Source organism: Bufo bufo, chromosome 4 (genome assembly GCF_905171765.1).
Source record: "Bufo bufo chromosome 4, aBufBuf1.1, whole genome shotgun sequence".
NCBI lineage: Eukaryota > Metazoa > Chordata > Amphibia > Anura > Bufonidae > Bufo > Bufo bufo.
In genome coordinates, this window is record NC_053392.1 from 440,759,239 (window position 1) to 440,773,494 (window position 14,256).

Here is a 14,256-nt window from a genome sequence, read left to right on the forward strand (position 1 = left end):
GCATATACGAGGTTGGTTGATTGACCCACAAAGACGGGTGGAGCCCTGGAGGGAGCAGAGGTCAGTGATGAACATTTCTTCAAAGCGAACTGTTGCCCCCAAATACGCCTAAAGGCCTCATGAGTTTGTGGCTGCCAACAAGTCAATTCCTCCAAGATTGATCTTCTCTAACCATAAAGCAACCAAAAGCAGCTGCGTCTGTAGCCATAACAATGGGATGAGGCATTTTGCACTTGCCAGGAGATATGTGATTAAATTATTTTTTAAAGGGTAAAAGGTAGTGGTCGGGAGGCCTATTGTTATCAATTCCACTGATATAGCAAGGGTAGGTGTGACTCCACATCTTTCCAAAACGAGGTAATGAGCTTGCAGTACCACCATATATGGGACAAACACTCCATCTCCAAGCTGCATCTCCAGCATAGCTGGCTGTCAGAAAACCAAGCTGATACAATAGCTCAGGCGTTCTATACCATCTGGATAAATGCTTGTAATGGCTTCCTGAAGTTTTATACAGCTAGAGAAACCATGTGAGTTTCTAAGAACAAATGCCCTTTGCTCCATTGGTATGGTAATTCCCAGTTCCTGTTCCCAAAGAGTAGTAAGGAAGGGGGTGTAGAAAAAGTATTGTGTATCGGAAGCTGTGAATAAAGCGTATAAATCCTGTGCTTGGAAGTTTTATAGGTAACTATTAGTTTTTCAAACCATTGTAGGTCCCTAAGCTGATATCTGTGAAAGCAGAGAATTAATCTCTCTTGATTTTGGTCCCGAGAGAGATGAGCAATCCCCTAATATAAACCTTATGGGCCTCCTATGCAATGGGGACATCCAGGGTAACATTGAGCTCAAATTAAGCCTTTAATTGGTCAGACAAATCACTTTTTATTTAATTATTGGGTGAGGTGGCCAAATAACACCAGTTCTGTCAGTATTTGTTTTTTATGAGGTTCACCATGTAGGTAAATAACATGATGTCTTTATTCAGCAGGTTGATGCGATTATAACAATACAAAATGTATCTTATTTTTTGCCCTATAAGACGCACTTTTTTGGTTTCAGTGCGTCTTATGGGGCAAATACCAATGAGCGCTTCTATTATGGAAGCTGTTATTAATACAGGAGTACCGGGAAGCGGTGGATACAGCGCTCCTCAGGCTCTGTACTCGCCACATCCTAGTCCTCAGCTGCTTGCTGTGCTGTGACTGCACACAGAGTGAGGACATCGGTGCAACGTGACCTCATGCTGTGTGCGTCATGTCACAGCACGTCAGGCTGAACTAGAAGAATGTGGATGTGAGGAGCGGCGGCGGTGTCTGGGGCAGGAGAGGTAATTGTTAATTGTTTTTTAATGTTTGCTCTGAGCCTAGGCATCTGATCTGAGGTCTGCTTGGGGGTCATTCACCTCGAGCTCTGAACTGAGGTCGGCATGGGGGGGGGTCATTCACATTGGGGCTCTGATCTGAGGTCTGCTTGCTGCTTGGGGGTCATTCACATTTGAGGTCTGTTCTGAGGTCTGCTTGGGGGTCATATTCTCATTGACGCTGTGATCTGAGGTCTTATTGGGGGTTTTATGAACATTGGGGGTCTGAGCTGAGGTCAGATTAACATTGGGGGTCTGATTGGGGCTCTGAGCTGAGGTCTGATGAAAAATATTTTTTTCTTATTTTCCTCCTCCAAAAACTTGGTGCATCTTATTGGAGGAAAAATTAGGTGTATACTTTTTTATGTTTTATTTCTCTTAGGCTTCATGCACACGACCGTTGTTGTGTTCCGTTCCGCAAAATGGGGGTCCGTTGTTCCGTGATCCGTTTCCGTTTTTGTTTCCGTGTGTCTTCCTTTATTTTTGGAGGATCACCAGACATAAAGGAAAGTTAAAAAAAATCTAAGACAGGTTTGCCATGGAAATGATATAAAAAAAAAAAAGGATGACAATCTTGTGTGCCTCCGTATTTTTTAACGGTCCCATTGACTTGAATGGGTCCGCGAACCGTTTTCCGCGAAAATAATAGGACAGGTTATATTTTTTTGACGGACTGGAACCATGGATCACGGACGCGGATGACAAACGGTGCATTAGCAGAGTTTTCAACGGACCCATTGAAAGTCAATGGGTCCGCAGAAAATCATGAAAAACTGAACAACGGACACGGAATAAAACAACGGTCGTGTGCATGAGGCCTTAGGGTACTTTCACACTAGCATTTTCTTTTCCGGCACTGAGTTCCATCCTAGGGGCTCAATACCAGAAAAGAACTGATCAGTTTTATCCTAATGCATTCTGAATGCAGAGAAATCCATTCAGGAGGGAGATAATACCGCAGCATGCTGCGGTTTTATCTGCGTCCAAAATTCCGGAACACTTGCCGGAATGCCGGATCCAGCATTAATTTACATTGAAATGTATTAGTGCCGAATCCGTCCTTCCAGACCGGTAAAAATGTGAAAAAAAATAGAAACGGATCTGTTTGTCCGTATGACAAACTGAGAGACGGATACGCCCTGCTGCACGGGAGACCAAGGGGCGGGGTGACCAAAAAATGTCTGTTCTGGCTTAGTGTTTAGTTTAGTTTTTATATGGCATTCACTACACGGGGTAGATCATGTGATTATTTTATCAAGCCAGTTGAAAGAAAAAAAAAATTGTATTTTTTTTTTTTTTTTTTTTTAAGAATTCCCCCTTTCTTACTGGCCACAAGTTCATGTGAAGCATGTGATTTTTATGTGCATCACCTGTACTGGCAGCTGTTCTTGGCAATTTGCGCTAAACCACTGCAGTTTGGCCGCACGGCACAGTACCATCCATTATCCACTAGGTAGAAACCCTGCTATGGTAATTTAAATAACACACACACATGTACCTCCTTTTTCAAAGTATACCCCAAAACTAATAGTATTTTGTAAATGAAAGCGACACAGAGTAAGCCTACATGCACGCGACTGTTTTGTGGTCCACAAATCGCGGATTCGCAAAACACGGATGGCATCCGTGTGCATTCCACAATTTACGGAACGGCACGGACAGCTTTTAATATAACTGCCTATTCTTGTCCGCAAAGCGCGGACAAGAATAGGACAAGTTATATTTTTTTTGCAGACCACGGAACGGAGCAACGGATGCGGACAGCACACGGAGTGCTGTCCGCATCTTTTGCGGTCCCATTGAAGTGAATGGGTCCGCATCCGAGCAGCCAAAACTGCGGCTCGGATGCGGACAAAACAACGGCCGTGTGCATGAGGCCTTAAGCTTTGGTCATTTTAATGCTATGGCTTTTCTCCTGATGGCCACACAAATGGGAATTAGGGTACTTTCACACTAGCGTTAAAGTTCTCCAGTATTGAGTTCCATCATAGGGGCTCAATACCGGAAAAAACGCATCAGTTTTATCCCAATACATTCTGAATGGAAAGCAATCCGTTCAGTATGCATCAGGATGTCTTCCGTTCAGTTCCTTTTACAGTATTTGGCCGGAGAAAATACTGCAGCATGCTGCGGTATTTTCTCCAGCCAAAATTCCGGAACACTTGGCTGATTGCTGGATCCGGCACCAAGTGTTCCGGAAAAACTGATCTAGTTTCCCGGTCTGCACATGCGCAGACCTTTAAATCTGTGAAAAAGATAAATATCGGATCCGTTTTTCCGGATGACACCAGAATGACGGATCTGGTATTGCAATGCATTTGTCAAATGGATCCGCATCCGGATCCGGTAACAAATGATATCCGTTTGCATACGGATTTCCGGATCCGGCAGGCAGTTCCGGCAACGGAACTGCTGCCGGATTCTTCTAAGGCTGGTGTGAAAGTACCCTTAGGACCACAAATTTGAGATTGCCACCTCCTAAATTTTTAAACGGTGGTGATGTAACATTCAAGAACTCCAATAGACATCTATAGAAAAGCATCCTGGAATCCACTGTGGAACGTCAGTCTCCTCTTTGTAACATTAAAGAAGCACTCTGTAAATGTTTCTTCATTTGCTCCTTTTGTAAACTATGTGAGGTAAAAGGAAGTGCAAACAGTCATCTTATGGGCTGCTTTATTGCAGAATTGCTGTTACATCTTGTAACCTGCACTCTCACTACCCCAATAGCACAGTATCTGCTGTGTGGACTGAAAGTCTGTCTGTCTGTGCAAGCCTATGAGATGCTCAATGTGGGCCTCATAGCCATGCATAGGCTTCTGGGCCACACAGCAGACACTATTGGATTCAGTTAATCAGTGTGCTGGTCTTGTGGTGTAATGGTGAACCCAAGCAGAGCTCATAATTAGTACAAGCCACCACTTCATCCAGTGCATTCACATGTGGCTTAGCAAACATGCACCACCAAGTTGTCCTTATCACCTAACCCCAAGACACCTGGTCCTTCTGAATGACATGTATCATGTTGGATATACTAGTGGCCCATAGCTATGTTGCCAGGTACACATACAGCTGTGCAAAGTAGCTTTTGTGTAACATTCACATCAGTGATCTCCATGGACAGCACCTACCCATGTGTATTCACAAATAAGTATTTTTCCACAGACCATGGGTAAATGATGACACTACGGAAAGCATGGTCCATGTTTATGGATCCCTCACAAACACTATAGTCCATGAGTCTGTGAAAACCACAGGCACATCACGGATGCTAGCTGTGGTTTTTACGGCTCATTGCTAGGAGATGCTCTAAAAAACCAACCAATTTTCAGCCTAGAAGTGTTTTGGGAATACAGATGACACAAGGAGGACAAAAGACGGACACACGGACCTAACACAGATTCTTCAAGGACATCTCCTTGGATAATCCAATGACCATCTTGTCATGATTGTCATCGCAGACGTGTAAAAGAAGCCTAAGAAGTGTCTGGAAACCATAAGCGTGAACACAAACAGAAACTGCAATTCATCTACAACATTTTATTGCAGTGATCTATAAACGATTAGTGCATTTCTATTCATTGCAGTACTATTATTTTTTAGTAAAGCATGATTCAGTAAAATATATAATTGACACTATTGTAATAAGAAGATGAAATAGTAAATATGACGTGCATTTACACGTAGTCCTGGAGGTTGTAACCTGCACCGCTGTTTTCTGATGGCTGAGCCGCTGCCTCTGCTCTTTTTGTCGGAGGAGTCACCCGTTCTTCCTGCGGCTTCTTAGTGCAGGATGCACAGAAGACCGCACCTGCTAGAAAATGCATCCCTGCAGAGAGAAAGCCTATATACACTGCTCCACCCGGCTCATGTTTGCTACTTTCTGGGATGGAGGGATCCAAGAAACTGGAAATAATCTCTTTCATGTACCAGCTCACTGAAACCATGGCAAAAACACCAGCTAGCAAAAAGCATGTTCCTGCTGCAAAAGCTATATTGCTTTTATCTTGTCGGTCACCTCCTAGCTTTGTACATTTCATTCCTGCTATGGAGACACATATCCCGAAAAATGACAATATACAGGACAGTACCATTGTGGTCCTTGCCATCTGAATATACAAAGGGAGTGAAAGAATGGAATACTTCACAGTACAACTAAACATACCAGTACTATACCATGTGCAGTCCATCCACAGACCTTGCATTTGAATGACAGCAGTCACAATGTTTCCCCCAGTCTCTTTATTGACCTTCCAGTTGGGTAGTAAAGTTGCGGAAATGGCCACACACACTGCCATCAATGCTATAAGAAATGCAGTTATTTGTAGCCCCACTGATGCCATGGTCCGTCATCTAGTTCACCCTTTCCTTACTGGTGGCTGGTCTTTTCTGTCCACACTGAGACAGCACTGGGGAGAATTCTGCAGAGAAATAAAAAGGACATTGTTGCGAGGGGGATGAGGAGCACAGGCAAGCAAGCAGGCAACAAAATAAGTATTACCTTACTGCTTCAATGCAGAGCTCTTTCAATTAGCAGAACAAGACCTTCAGAAGAGTAAAAGCCTGAGCTGACAAAGATACATGGGCTCGCCAGCATTTGTTACTTGGGTATAGGTAGATTTTTTAAAAGCTCCTAGTCACATGAATTCATCCAGTAATGGCACCTGTGTATCTCTGAAAATGAACATTTAGATGTTGATGACTTCACTTTACAATAGAAAATGATCTTGTGTTCAGAAATGTACTATACAGACGCAGGCTTTTCATTTACACAGTCAAGTGCTTTCGTTTCCATTACAGATGGATGTTGTGTTCTGTACATCACCGAAAAACGGAGGTGTATCAATTAAAAAGTTATCATGGAGGCGAATGGCAAATAATAATAGTAGATCAGTGTAAAGAAATATACAAAAAACTGAAATTCTGATAACATAAGTATGAATGTTACATATATATTTGTGTGAAAAGCTCATGCACTCGTATCTAGCATCCTCATAATTAAAGTGGTTTTTCGGGAATGAATTGAAATGGCCACAAGCCACCTGTCCTAGAATGTCAGCAGGACTTGTTGCCACCACTTGCAGAGCTGCCTAGGGGGTGAGAGGTGGGGCCTCACTACACTCCTCTACAATAGATGTTAGTGATGTCATCCTGTCTATGATATAACATCATGGCTGAGCAGCCAGACAGGAGCGCTCAGCAGCTGCTAGCATATGCAAGTGCCAGAGCATAGTGCGTAGTGAGGCCCTGCCCTCTCATGCCCACCTAGGCAGCTCTGCAAGTGGAGGCAACCAGTCCTGCTCACATTCTACGACAGGTTTCATTTCAAGTCATTCCCTGAGAAACCCCTTTAAGAAATAGATGTCTGGAATTTAGAGATAAAAACTTAATGATATTGTATAATACCTGCAGTGTAACATTATCAGTGAATGGAGGGACAGACACCCTGGCAAAGGAAGAATTTCAATTGTAATTGTTAAAGGTTAATCCAATAGGCAAATTAGAATACAATGTTAACATTATTAATACTTGCTACAGAAGAAAGCTTTGTCTTGCCAATTGCAGCATATTAGTTTGAAGCCTTCATGTAAAAATAGTACAGTAATAATGCATTTTAGCAATGAGTGGGCATTCTGTAACTATTGTATTAGTGACTCATCAATGCGTTTAAGTCATGCCGAGCAGCAGAGTATTGCATCATTCGCAGAAGATCGCAGTTTAAAGTACTGTATATCTCAGTATTCACCTGTAATTGAAAAGCACTTACTGGTAAATAAGTAGAGATGTTCTATGTCTTCCTGGCTGCTAGAGGCAAACATATTCTGGAAGAGAAAATCATATTTCTTCTATGTACCAAGGATAGGAAATCAGGAGAAACTGGGCAGGTAGCGTTTTCTTTACTGTTTTTCATGAAATGTAAAAAAAAAAAGCCTCTGATGTTGTGTGTTTGCTGTCGGCATCCTCTATGAAGAAACAGTTTGTTCACCATGGGGTTTTACTGGAGGAATATTTGCGAGCAAGCAAAACTTGGAAAAACATGACAAGGAAGGGAAATTGTGGCACTGCGGATGCTGAGACAATACCAACCTTTAAGTGAGCAAACAAGTGACTTTTGTATTGTGTCTCAAAACACATCTAAACTTTTCAGAGCATAAACTTCAAATGTATGAATTAAAATGCGAGATGCACAGATAAAATATGCCTCCCATTGTCAAGCAAGACATTGATGCTATTGTTTATTGTGGGTTTGTTTGTGGAGGTTGTTATTCATCCAGGTTATGGTGCATCAGTAGTAATAAGTCAAAGCAACTGGACTTGTATTTTTGTATTTACTTGTGAAAGAAGCTATTTATATTAAGTTGGAGAAACTAAGCTTGAATAGAGGTGGAGGGACACAACATCTATTGTCTGCCACTTACACTGTGACTCCAACACCTCTCCAGAGGCAGTTTAACCACACCTTATTGCTTCAGTTATGCAAATGTAATCAGCACCTTACCTCCATGACTGAAGCACAAGCCAGAGAAGAAGTCACTGGAACTGTCAGACTATTTAGGCCATTGATACTGTACATACGATAATCCCGAACATAATTAATCTCCTATACTGCAGGCTCCCCGAATACCCCCCATCCTCCTGGCTGGCTGAGATCACAGCCAGTCTAGGGGGGGGGGGGGGGTGCCGCTTTATCAGCATTATCTCCTCTACATCAGGACATATGGCTTTTAGAAATTGGGTCAGGAGTGAAAGCAGATGAAACCTACTTTCACTTTCACCTGCTGTCTTGTTTCAAAACTTAGATTTACAGATTTCAAACAAGACCAGACCACATCTCTATCTTTTACAGAGCCTGAAATGTGAAGGCTTAAAGCAGCCCACCCCCTCATCTTATGATTTCTTCTCTCATAGACTACAGTGATTTAACATTGCAGCCTATGGGAGATCCACTACACACCTATACAGACAGGGCTCCATAGGAGCTTTGCTGTGGCAGGCCTCGGAGCCTTCAGAAATCCCAAAGCTGCCATAGTAACTGAACGGCTCTCTTGATTTTGGCACGGAGAAGCCATACAGGCTGCAATTGACCAGGGCATCTGAAGGATCAAAAGTTGGTGATTAATGTTATTGCTAATCAGAGACTTTTCCTCTGGGTGTCTGCTATGGCACCCGCTAATCTGTTAGTTGCAATTATACAGACAGGAGAAATGGTTCTGTCTGAAAGATATGGCTAACAAAAGGGGCTGTAACTTCTTAATGTAATTAAATAAGGCTTTGTCTTCAGTCATCTCTGACAGTATTAGACTATGTGGAGACAATTTCTGTTGACAAGGATAAAACACCCAGTTGTCAATTAAGCCTGGGCTACACTTTCTGTAGCACTACTGATTTTAATTATTGAATGACAGCTTGAGTCTACCAAATTTCAGACAACTTAATTTATGGCTTTGTATTGCTGCTTAAGCTACATTATTCAAAACAGTTTGTTTAATCACTGAGTCTCCATTTAGGCCATGCATCATTCATACTTTTACAAGAGGAATAAAATAAATATCGCAACACGAGCTTCTAAGTAAGGATACCCCAGAATTGTTATAGGTAATACAAGAATTTACTATAACAAACATGTCAGGACAGAGGAAAGAGGAAAGGTGCTCTATAAATCTAGTGACTCACAAGTGACGTCTTCTCTGACTGTAGACATTCTTTTCTTTTCTTCTATATCTGCTATAACAGCCTTGCATAGTTTGCTGCCAGAATATTTCTGACCCTTCACGTCTAACCCAGCCTCTATAGTAGTGCACAAAAATATCAGACTCCAGACCAAAATCCTTCAATTAATGGAGACATCAGATTACATCCCTAAATGAAGACCCCAGACTATAGTAAAGAAAATTATTCAGACCTCAGAACAGACACCTTAAAGGGGTTGTCTCATCACAGACAATGGGTTCCACCACTGGAACCCCCACCTACAGTCATAGCCGTAAATGTTGGCACCCCTGAAATTTTTCAAGAAAATTAAGTATTTCTCACAGAAAAGTATTGCAGTAACACATGTTTTGCTATACACATGTTTATTCCCTTTGTGTGTTTTGGAACAAAATCTAAAAAGGAGGAAAAAAAGCAAATTGGACATAATGTCACACCAAACTCCAAAAATGGGCTGGACAAAATTATTGGCACCCTTTCAAAATTGTGGATAAATAAGATTGTTTCAAGCATGTGATGCTCCTTTAACCTCTTCCGGACACAGGGTGTACAGGTGCGCCCTTATGTCCTGGTGCTTAAAGAGGACCTTTCACCGATCCTGACATTGTGAACTAAGTATCATGACATATGCAGCGGCGCCCAGGGATCTCACTGCACTTACTAATATCCCTGGGCGCCACTCCGTTCTCCCGTTATGTCCTCCGGTATGTTTGGGGACTTGGTTATAGTAGGTGGAGACTTAGGGGACTTGGTTATAGTAGGCGGAGTCTGCCCTTGTTCTGCTGGGCGTCTCCTTCTCCTAGGCTGTACCGCTGGCCAATCGCAGCGCAGAGCTCACAAATCATTGAGCAGGCACCTTGGCTAAATGCAAGGGGGGGGGGGGGTCCCGTGACCCCCCCCCCCTCCGTGTCAGCGATCGCCGCAAACCGCAGGTCAATTCAGACCTGCGGTTTGCGGTTTTACCTTATCCGGTGGGCGGCGGTGCCATCGGGTCCCCATGCGGCTGTAGGGGGGACCCGATGGCATGGAAGACAGCGCACTGCCTTCCTTAGGCATCTGCGCTGCCTTCCGGTGACGAGCCTGTGAGATCCAGCCCCCTGGATCTCACAGGCCGGAAGCTGTATGAGTAATACACACAGTATTACTCATACAGCCAATGCATTCCAATACAGAAGTATTGGAATGCATTGTAGAAGGGATTAGACCCCCAAAAGTTGAAAAAAAAAAGTTGAAAAATTAATGTTTTCCCCCCAAAATATGTAAAGTTTCAAGTAAAAATAAACAAAAACGTCATTTTCCCCAAATAAAGTAAAAAAAAAAATAGGGGGAAAAAAAGACAGACATATTGGGTATCGCCGCGTCCGTATCGACTGGCTCTATAAACATATCACATGACCTAACCCCTCAGATGAACACCGTAAAAAAATAAAAATAAAAACTGTGCTAAATAAACCATTTTTTTGTCACCTTACATCACAAAAAGTAAGCGATCAAAAAGGCGTATGCCCACCAAAATACTACCAATCTAACCGTCACCTCATCCCAGCAAAAAATGAGACCCTACCTAAGACAATCGCCCAAAGAATTTTAAAACTATGGCTCAGAATATGGAGACACTAAAACATCATTTTTTTTGTTTTAAAAAAGCTGTTATTGTGTAAAACTTAAATAAATAAAAAAAAAAGTATACATATTCGGTATCGCTAAGTCCATATCGACCGGCTCTATAAATATATCACATGATCTAACTCCTCAGGTTAAGGCCTCATGCACACGACCGTTGTGTGCATCTGTGGCCGTTGTGCCGTTTTCCGTTTTTTTTCGCGGACCCATTGACTTTCAATGGGTCCGTGGAAAAATCGGAAAATGCACCGTTTTGCAGCCGAGACCGTGATCCGTGTATCCTGTCCGTCAAAAAAATATGACCTGTCCTATTTTTTTGACGGACAACGGTTCACGGACCCATTCAAGTCAATGGGTCCGTGAAAGAACACGGATGCACACAAGATTGGCATCCGTGTCCGTGATCCGTGGCCGTAGGTTACTTTCATACAGACGGATCCAAAGATCTGTCTGCATAAAAGCTTTTTCAGATCTAAGTTTTCACTTCGTGAAAACTCAGATCCGACAGTATATTCTAACACAGAAGCGTTCCCATGGTGATGGGGACGCTTCTAGTTAGAATACACTACAAACTGTGTACAAGACTGCTGCCTGGCAGCACCCGATCTCTTACAGGGGGCCGTGATCAGCACAAGTAACCCCTTCAGGTGCGGCACCTGAAAGGGTTAATTGTACTATCATATCCCCCTGTAAGAGATCAGGGCTTCCAGGCAGCAGGGGGCAGACCCCCCCCTCCCCAGTTTGAATATCATTGGTGGCCAGTGCGGCCCCCCCCCCCTCTATTGTAATAATAGGTTGGTGGCCAGTGCGGCCCCCCCCTCCCTCTATTGTAATAATTCGTTGGTGGCACAGTGTGCGCCTCCCCCTCCCTCCCTCTATTGTAATAATTCGTTGGTGGCACAGTGTGCGCCCCCCATCGGCCCCCCCTCCCTCTATAGCATTAACAACATTGGTGGCCAGTGTGCGGCCTCCCATCTCCCCCCCCCCCTTCCATCATTGGTGGCAGCGGAGTTCCGATCGGAGTCCCAGTTTAAATCGCTGGGGCTCCGATCGGTAAACCATGGCAACCAGGACGCTACTACAGTCCTGGTTGCCATGGTTACTTAGCAATAGTACAATAGTAGAAGATTCATACTTACCTACTGCTGCGATGTTCGTGTCCGGCCGGGAGCTCCACCTACTGGTAAGTGACAGGTCTGTGCGGCGCATTGCTAAATGAACTGTCACTTACCAGTAGGAGGAGCTCCCGGCCGGACACAGACATCGCAGCTCCCAGGTAAGTATGAATCTTTTACTATTGTACTATTGCTAGTAACCTGCTGCCACCAATGATCGGGGGGAGGGGGGGGGGGGAGATGGGAGGCCGCACACTGGCCACCAATGTTGTTAATGCTATAGAGGGAGGGGGGCCGATGGGGGGCGCACACTGTGCCACCAACGATTTATTACAATAGAGGGAGGAAGGGGGGGTGCACACTGTGCCACCAACGATTTATTACAATAGAGGAAGGAAGGGGGGGGGGCGCACACTGTGCCACCAATGATATTCAAACTGGGGAGGGGGGGGGTCTGCCCCCTGCTGCCTGGCAGCCCTGATCTCTTACAGGGGGATATGATAGTACAATTAACCCCTTCAGGTGCGGCACCTGAGGGGTTAATTGTGCTGATCACAGCCCCCTGTAAGAGATCGGATGCTGCTAGGCAGCAGGGGGCAGTCATGTACACAGTTTGTAGTATATTCTAACTAGAAGCGTCCCCATCACCATGGGAACGCCTCTGTGTTAGAATATACTGTCGGAAATGAGGTTTCACGATCTAACTCATATCCGACAGTATATTCTAACATAGAGGCGTTCCCATGGTGATGGGGACGCTTCAAGTTAAAATATACCATCGGATTGGAGAAAACTCCGATCCGATGGTATAAAAGGGACTCCAGACTTTACATTGAAAGTCAATGGGGACGGATCCGTTTGAAATGGCACCATATTGTGTCAACGTCAAACGGATCCGTCCCCATTGACTTGCATTATAATTCAGGACGGATCCGTTTGGCTCCGCACGGCCAGGCGGACACCAAAACGACTTTTTTTTTCATGTCTGTGGATCCTCCAAAAATCAAGGAAGACCCACGGACGAAAAAACGGTCATGGATCACGGGAAAACGGAACCCCGTTTTGCGGACCGCCAAAAAATACGGTCGTGTGCATGAGGCCTAACACCGTAAAAAAAAAAAAAAAAAAAACGGTGTGAAAAAAAGCCATTTTTTGCCATCTTACATCACAAAAAGTGTAATAGCAAGCGATCATATCCACCCCAAAATAGTGCCAATCAAACCGTCATCTCATCCCGCAAAAAATGAGACCCTACCAAAGATAATCGCTGAAAAACTGAAAAAACAATGGCTCTCAGACTATGGAGACACTAAAACATGATTTTTTTTTGTTTCAAAAATGAAATCATTGTGTAAAACTTACCTAATATGTATACTTTTTATTTATTTATGTATCGCCGAGTCCGTATTGACCGGCTCTATAAAAATATCACATGACCTAACCCCTCAGGTGAACACCGTAAAAAAAACGGTGTAAAAAAAAAGCAATTTTTGGTCATCTTAAGGGCTCTTTCACACCTGCGTTGTTGTCTTCCGGCATAGAGTTCCGTCGTCGGGGCTCTATGCCGGAAGAATCCTGATCAGGATTATCCTAATGCATTCTGAATGGAGAGAAATCCGTTCAGGATGCATCAGGATGTCTTCAGTTCCGGAACGGAACGTTTTTTGGCCGGAGAAAATACCGCAGCATGCTGCGCTTTTTGCTCCGGCCAAAAATCCGGAACACTTGCCGCAAGGCCGGATCCGGAATTAATGCCCATTGAAAGGCATTGATCCGGATCCGGCCTTAAGCTAAACGTCGTTTCGGCGCATTGCCGCATCCGACATTTAGCTTTTTCAGAGTGGTTACCATGGCTGCCGGGACGCTAAAGTCCTGGCAGCCATGGTAAAGTGTAGTGGGGAGCGGGGAGCAGTATACTTACCGTCCGTGCGGCTCCCCGGGCGCTCCAGAGTGACGTCAGGGCGCCCCAAGCGCATGGATCATGTGATCACATGGATCACGTCATCCATGCGCATGGGGCGCTCTGACGTCATTCTGGAGCGCCCGGGGAGCCGCACGGACTGTAAGTATACCGCTCCCCACTACTACTATGGCAACCAGGACTTTAATAGCGTCCTGGGTGCCATAGTAACACTGAAAGCATTTGGAAGACGGTTCCGTCTTCAAATGCTTTCAGTACACTTGCGTTTTTCCGGATCCGGAGTGTAATTCCGGCAAGTGGAGTACACGCCGGATCCGGACAACGCAAGTGTGAAAGAGGCCTTAGTCACAAAAAGTGTAATAGCAAGCGATCAAAAAGTCATATTCACCCCAAAATAGTGCCAATCAAACCGTCATCTCATCCCGCAAAAAATGAGACCCTACCCAAGATAATCGCCGAAAAACTGAAAAAACTATGGCCCTCAGACTATGGAGACACTTTTTTTGTTTAAAATATGAAATCATTGT

General features: G+C 44.1%; 2 protein-coding genes across 3 annotated transcripts in view; one reads left to right on the forward strand and one right to left on the reverse strand.

The window, feature by feature from the left end:
• The window catches only part of TFB1M (transcription factor B1, mitochondrial), a 153,560-nt gene that overhangs the window by 85,910 nt on the left and 53,394 nt on the right, over positions 1–14,256 (forward strand). The window lies entirely within an intron of this gene.
• CLDN20 (claudin 20) lies at positions 5,038–5,703 on the reverse strand. The gene has a single exon (XM_040427517.1). The coding sequence runs from the start codon at positions 5,701–5,703 to the stop codon at positions 5,038–5,040; it is 666 nt and encodes a 221-aa protein (XP_040283451.1).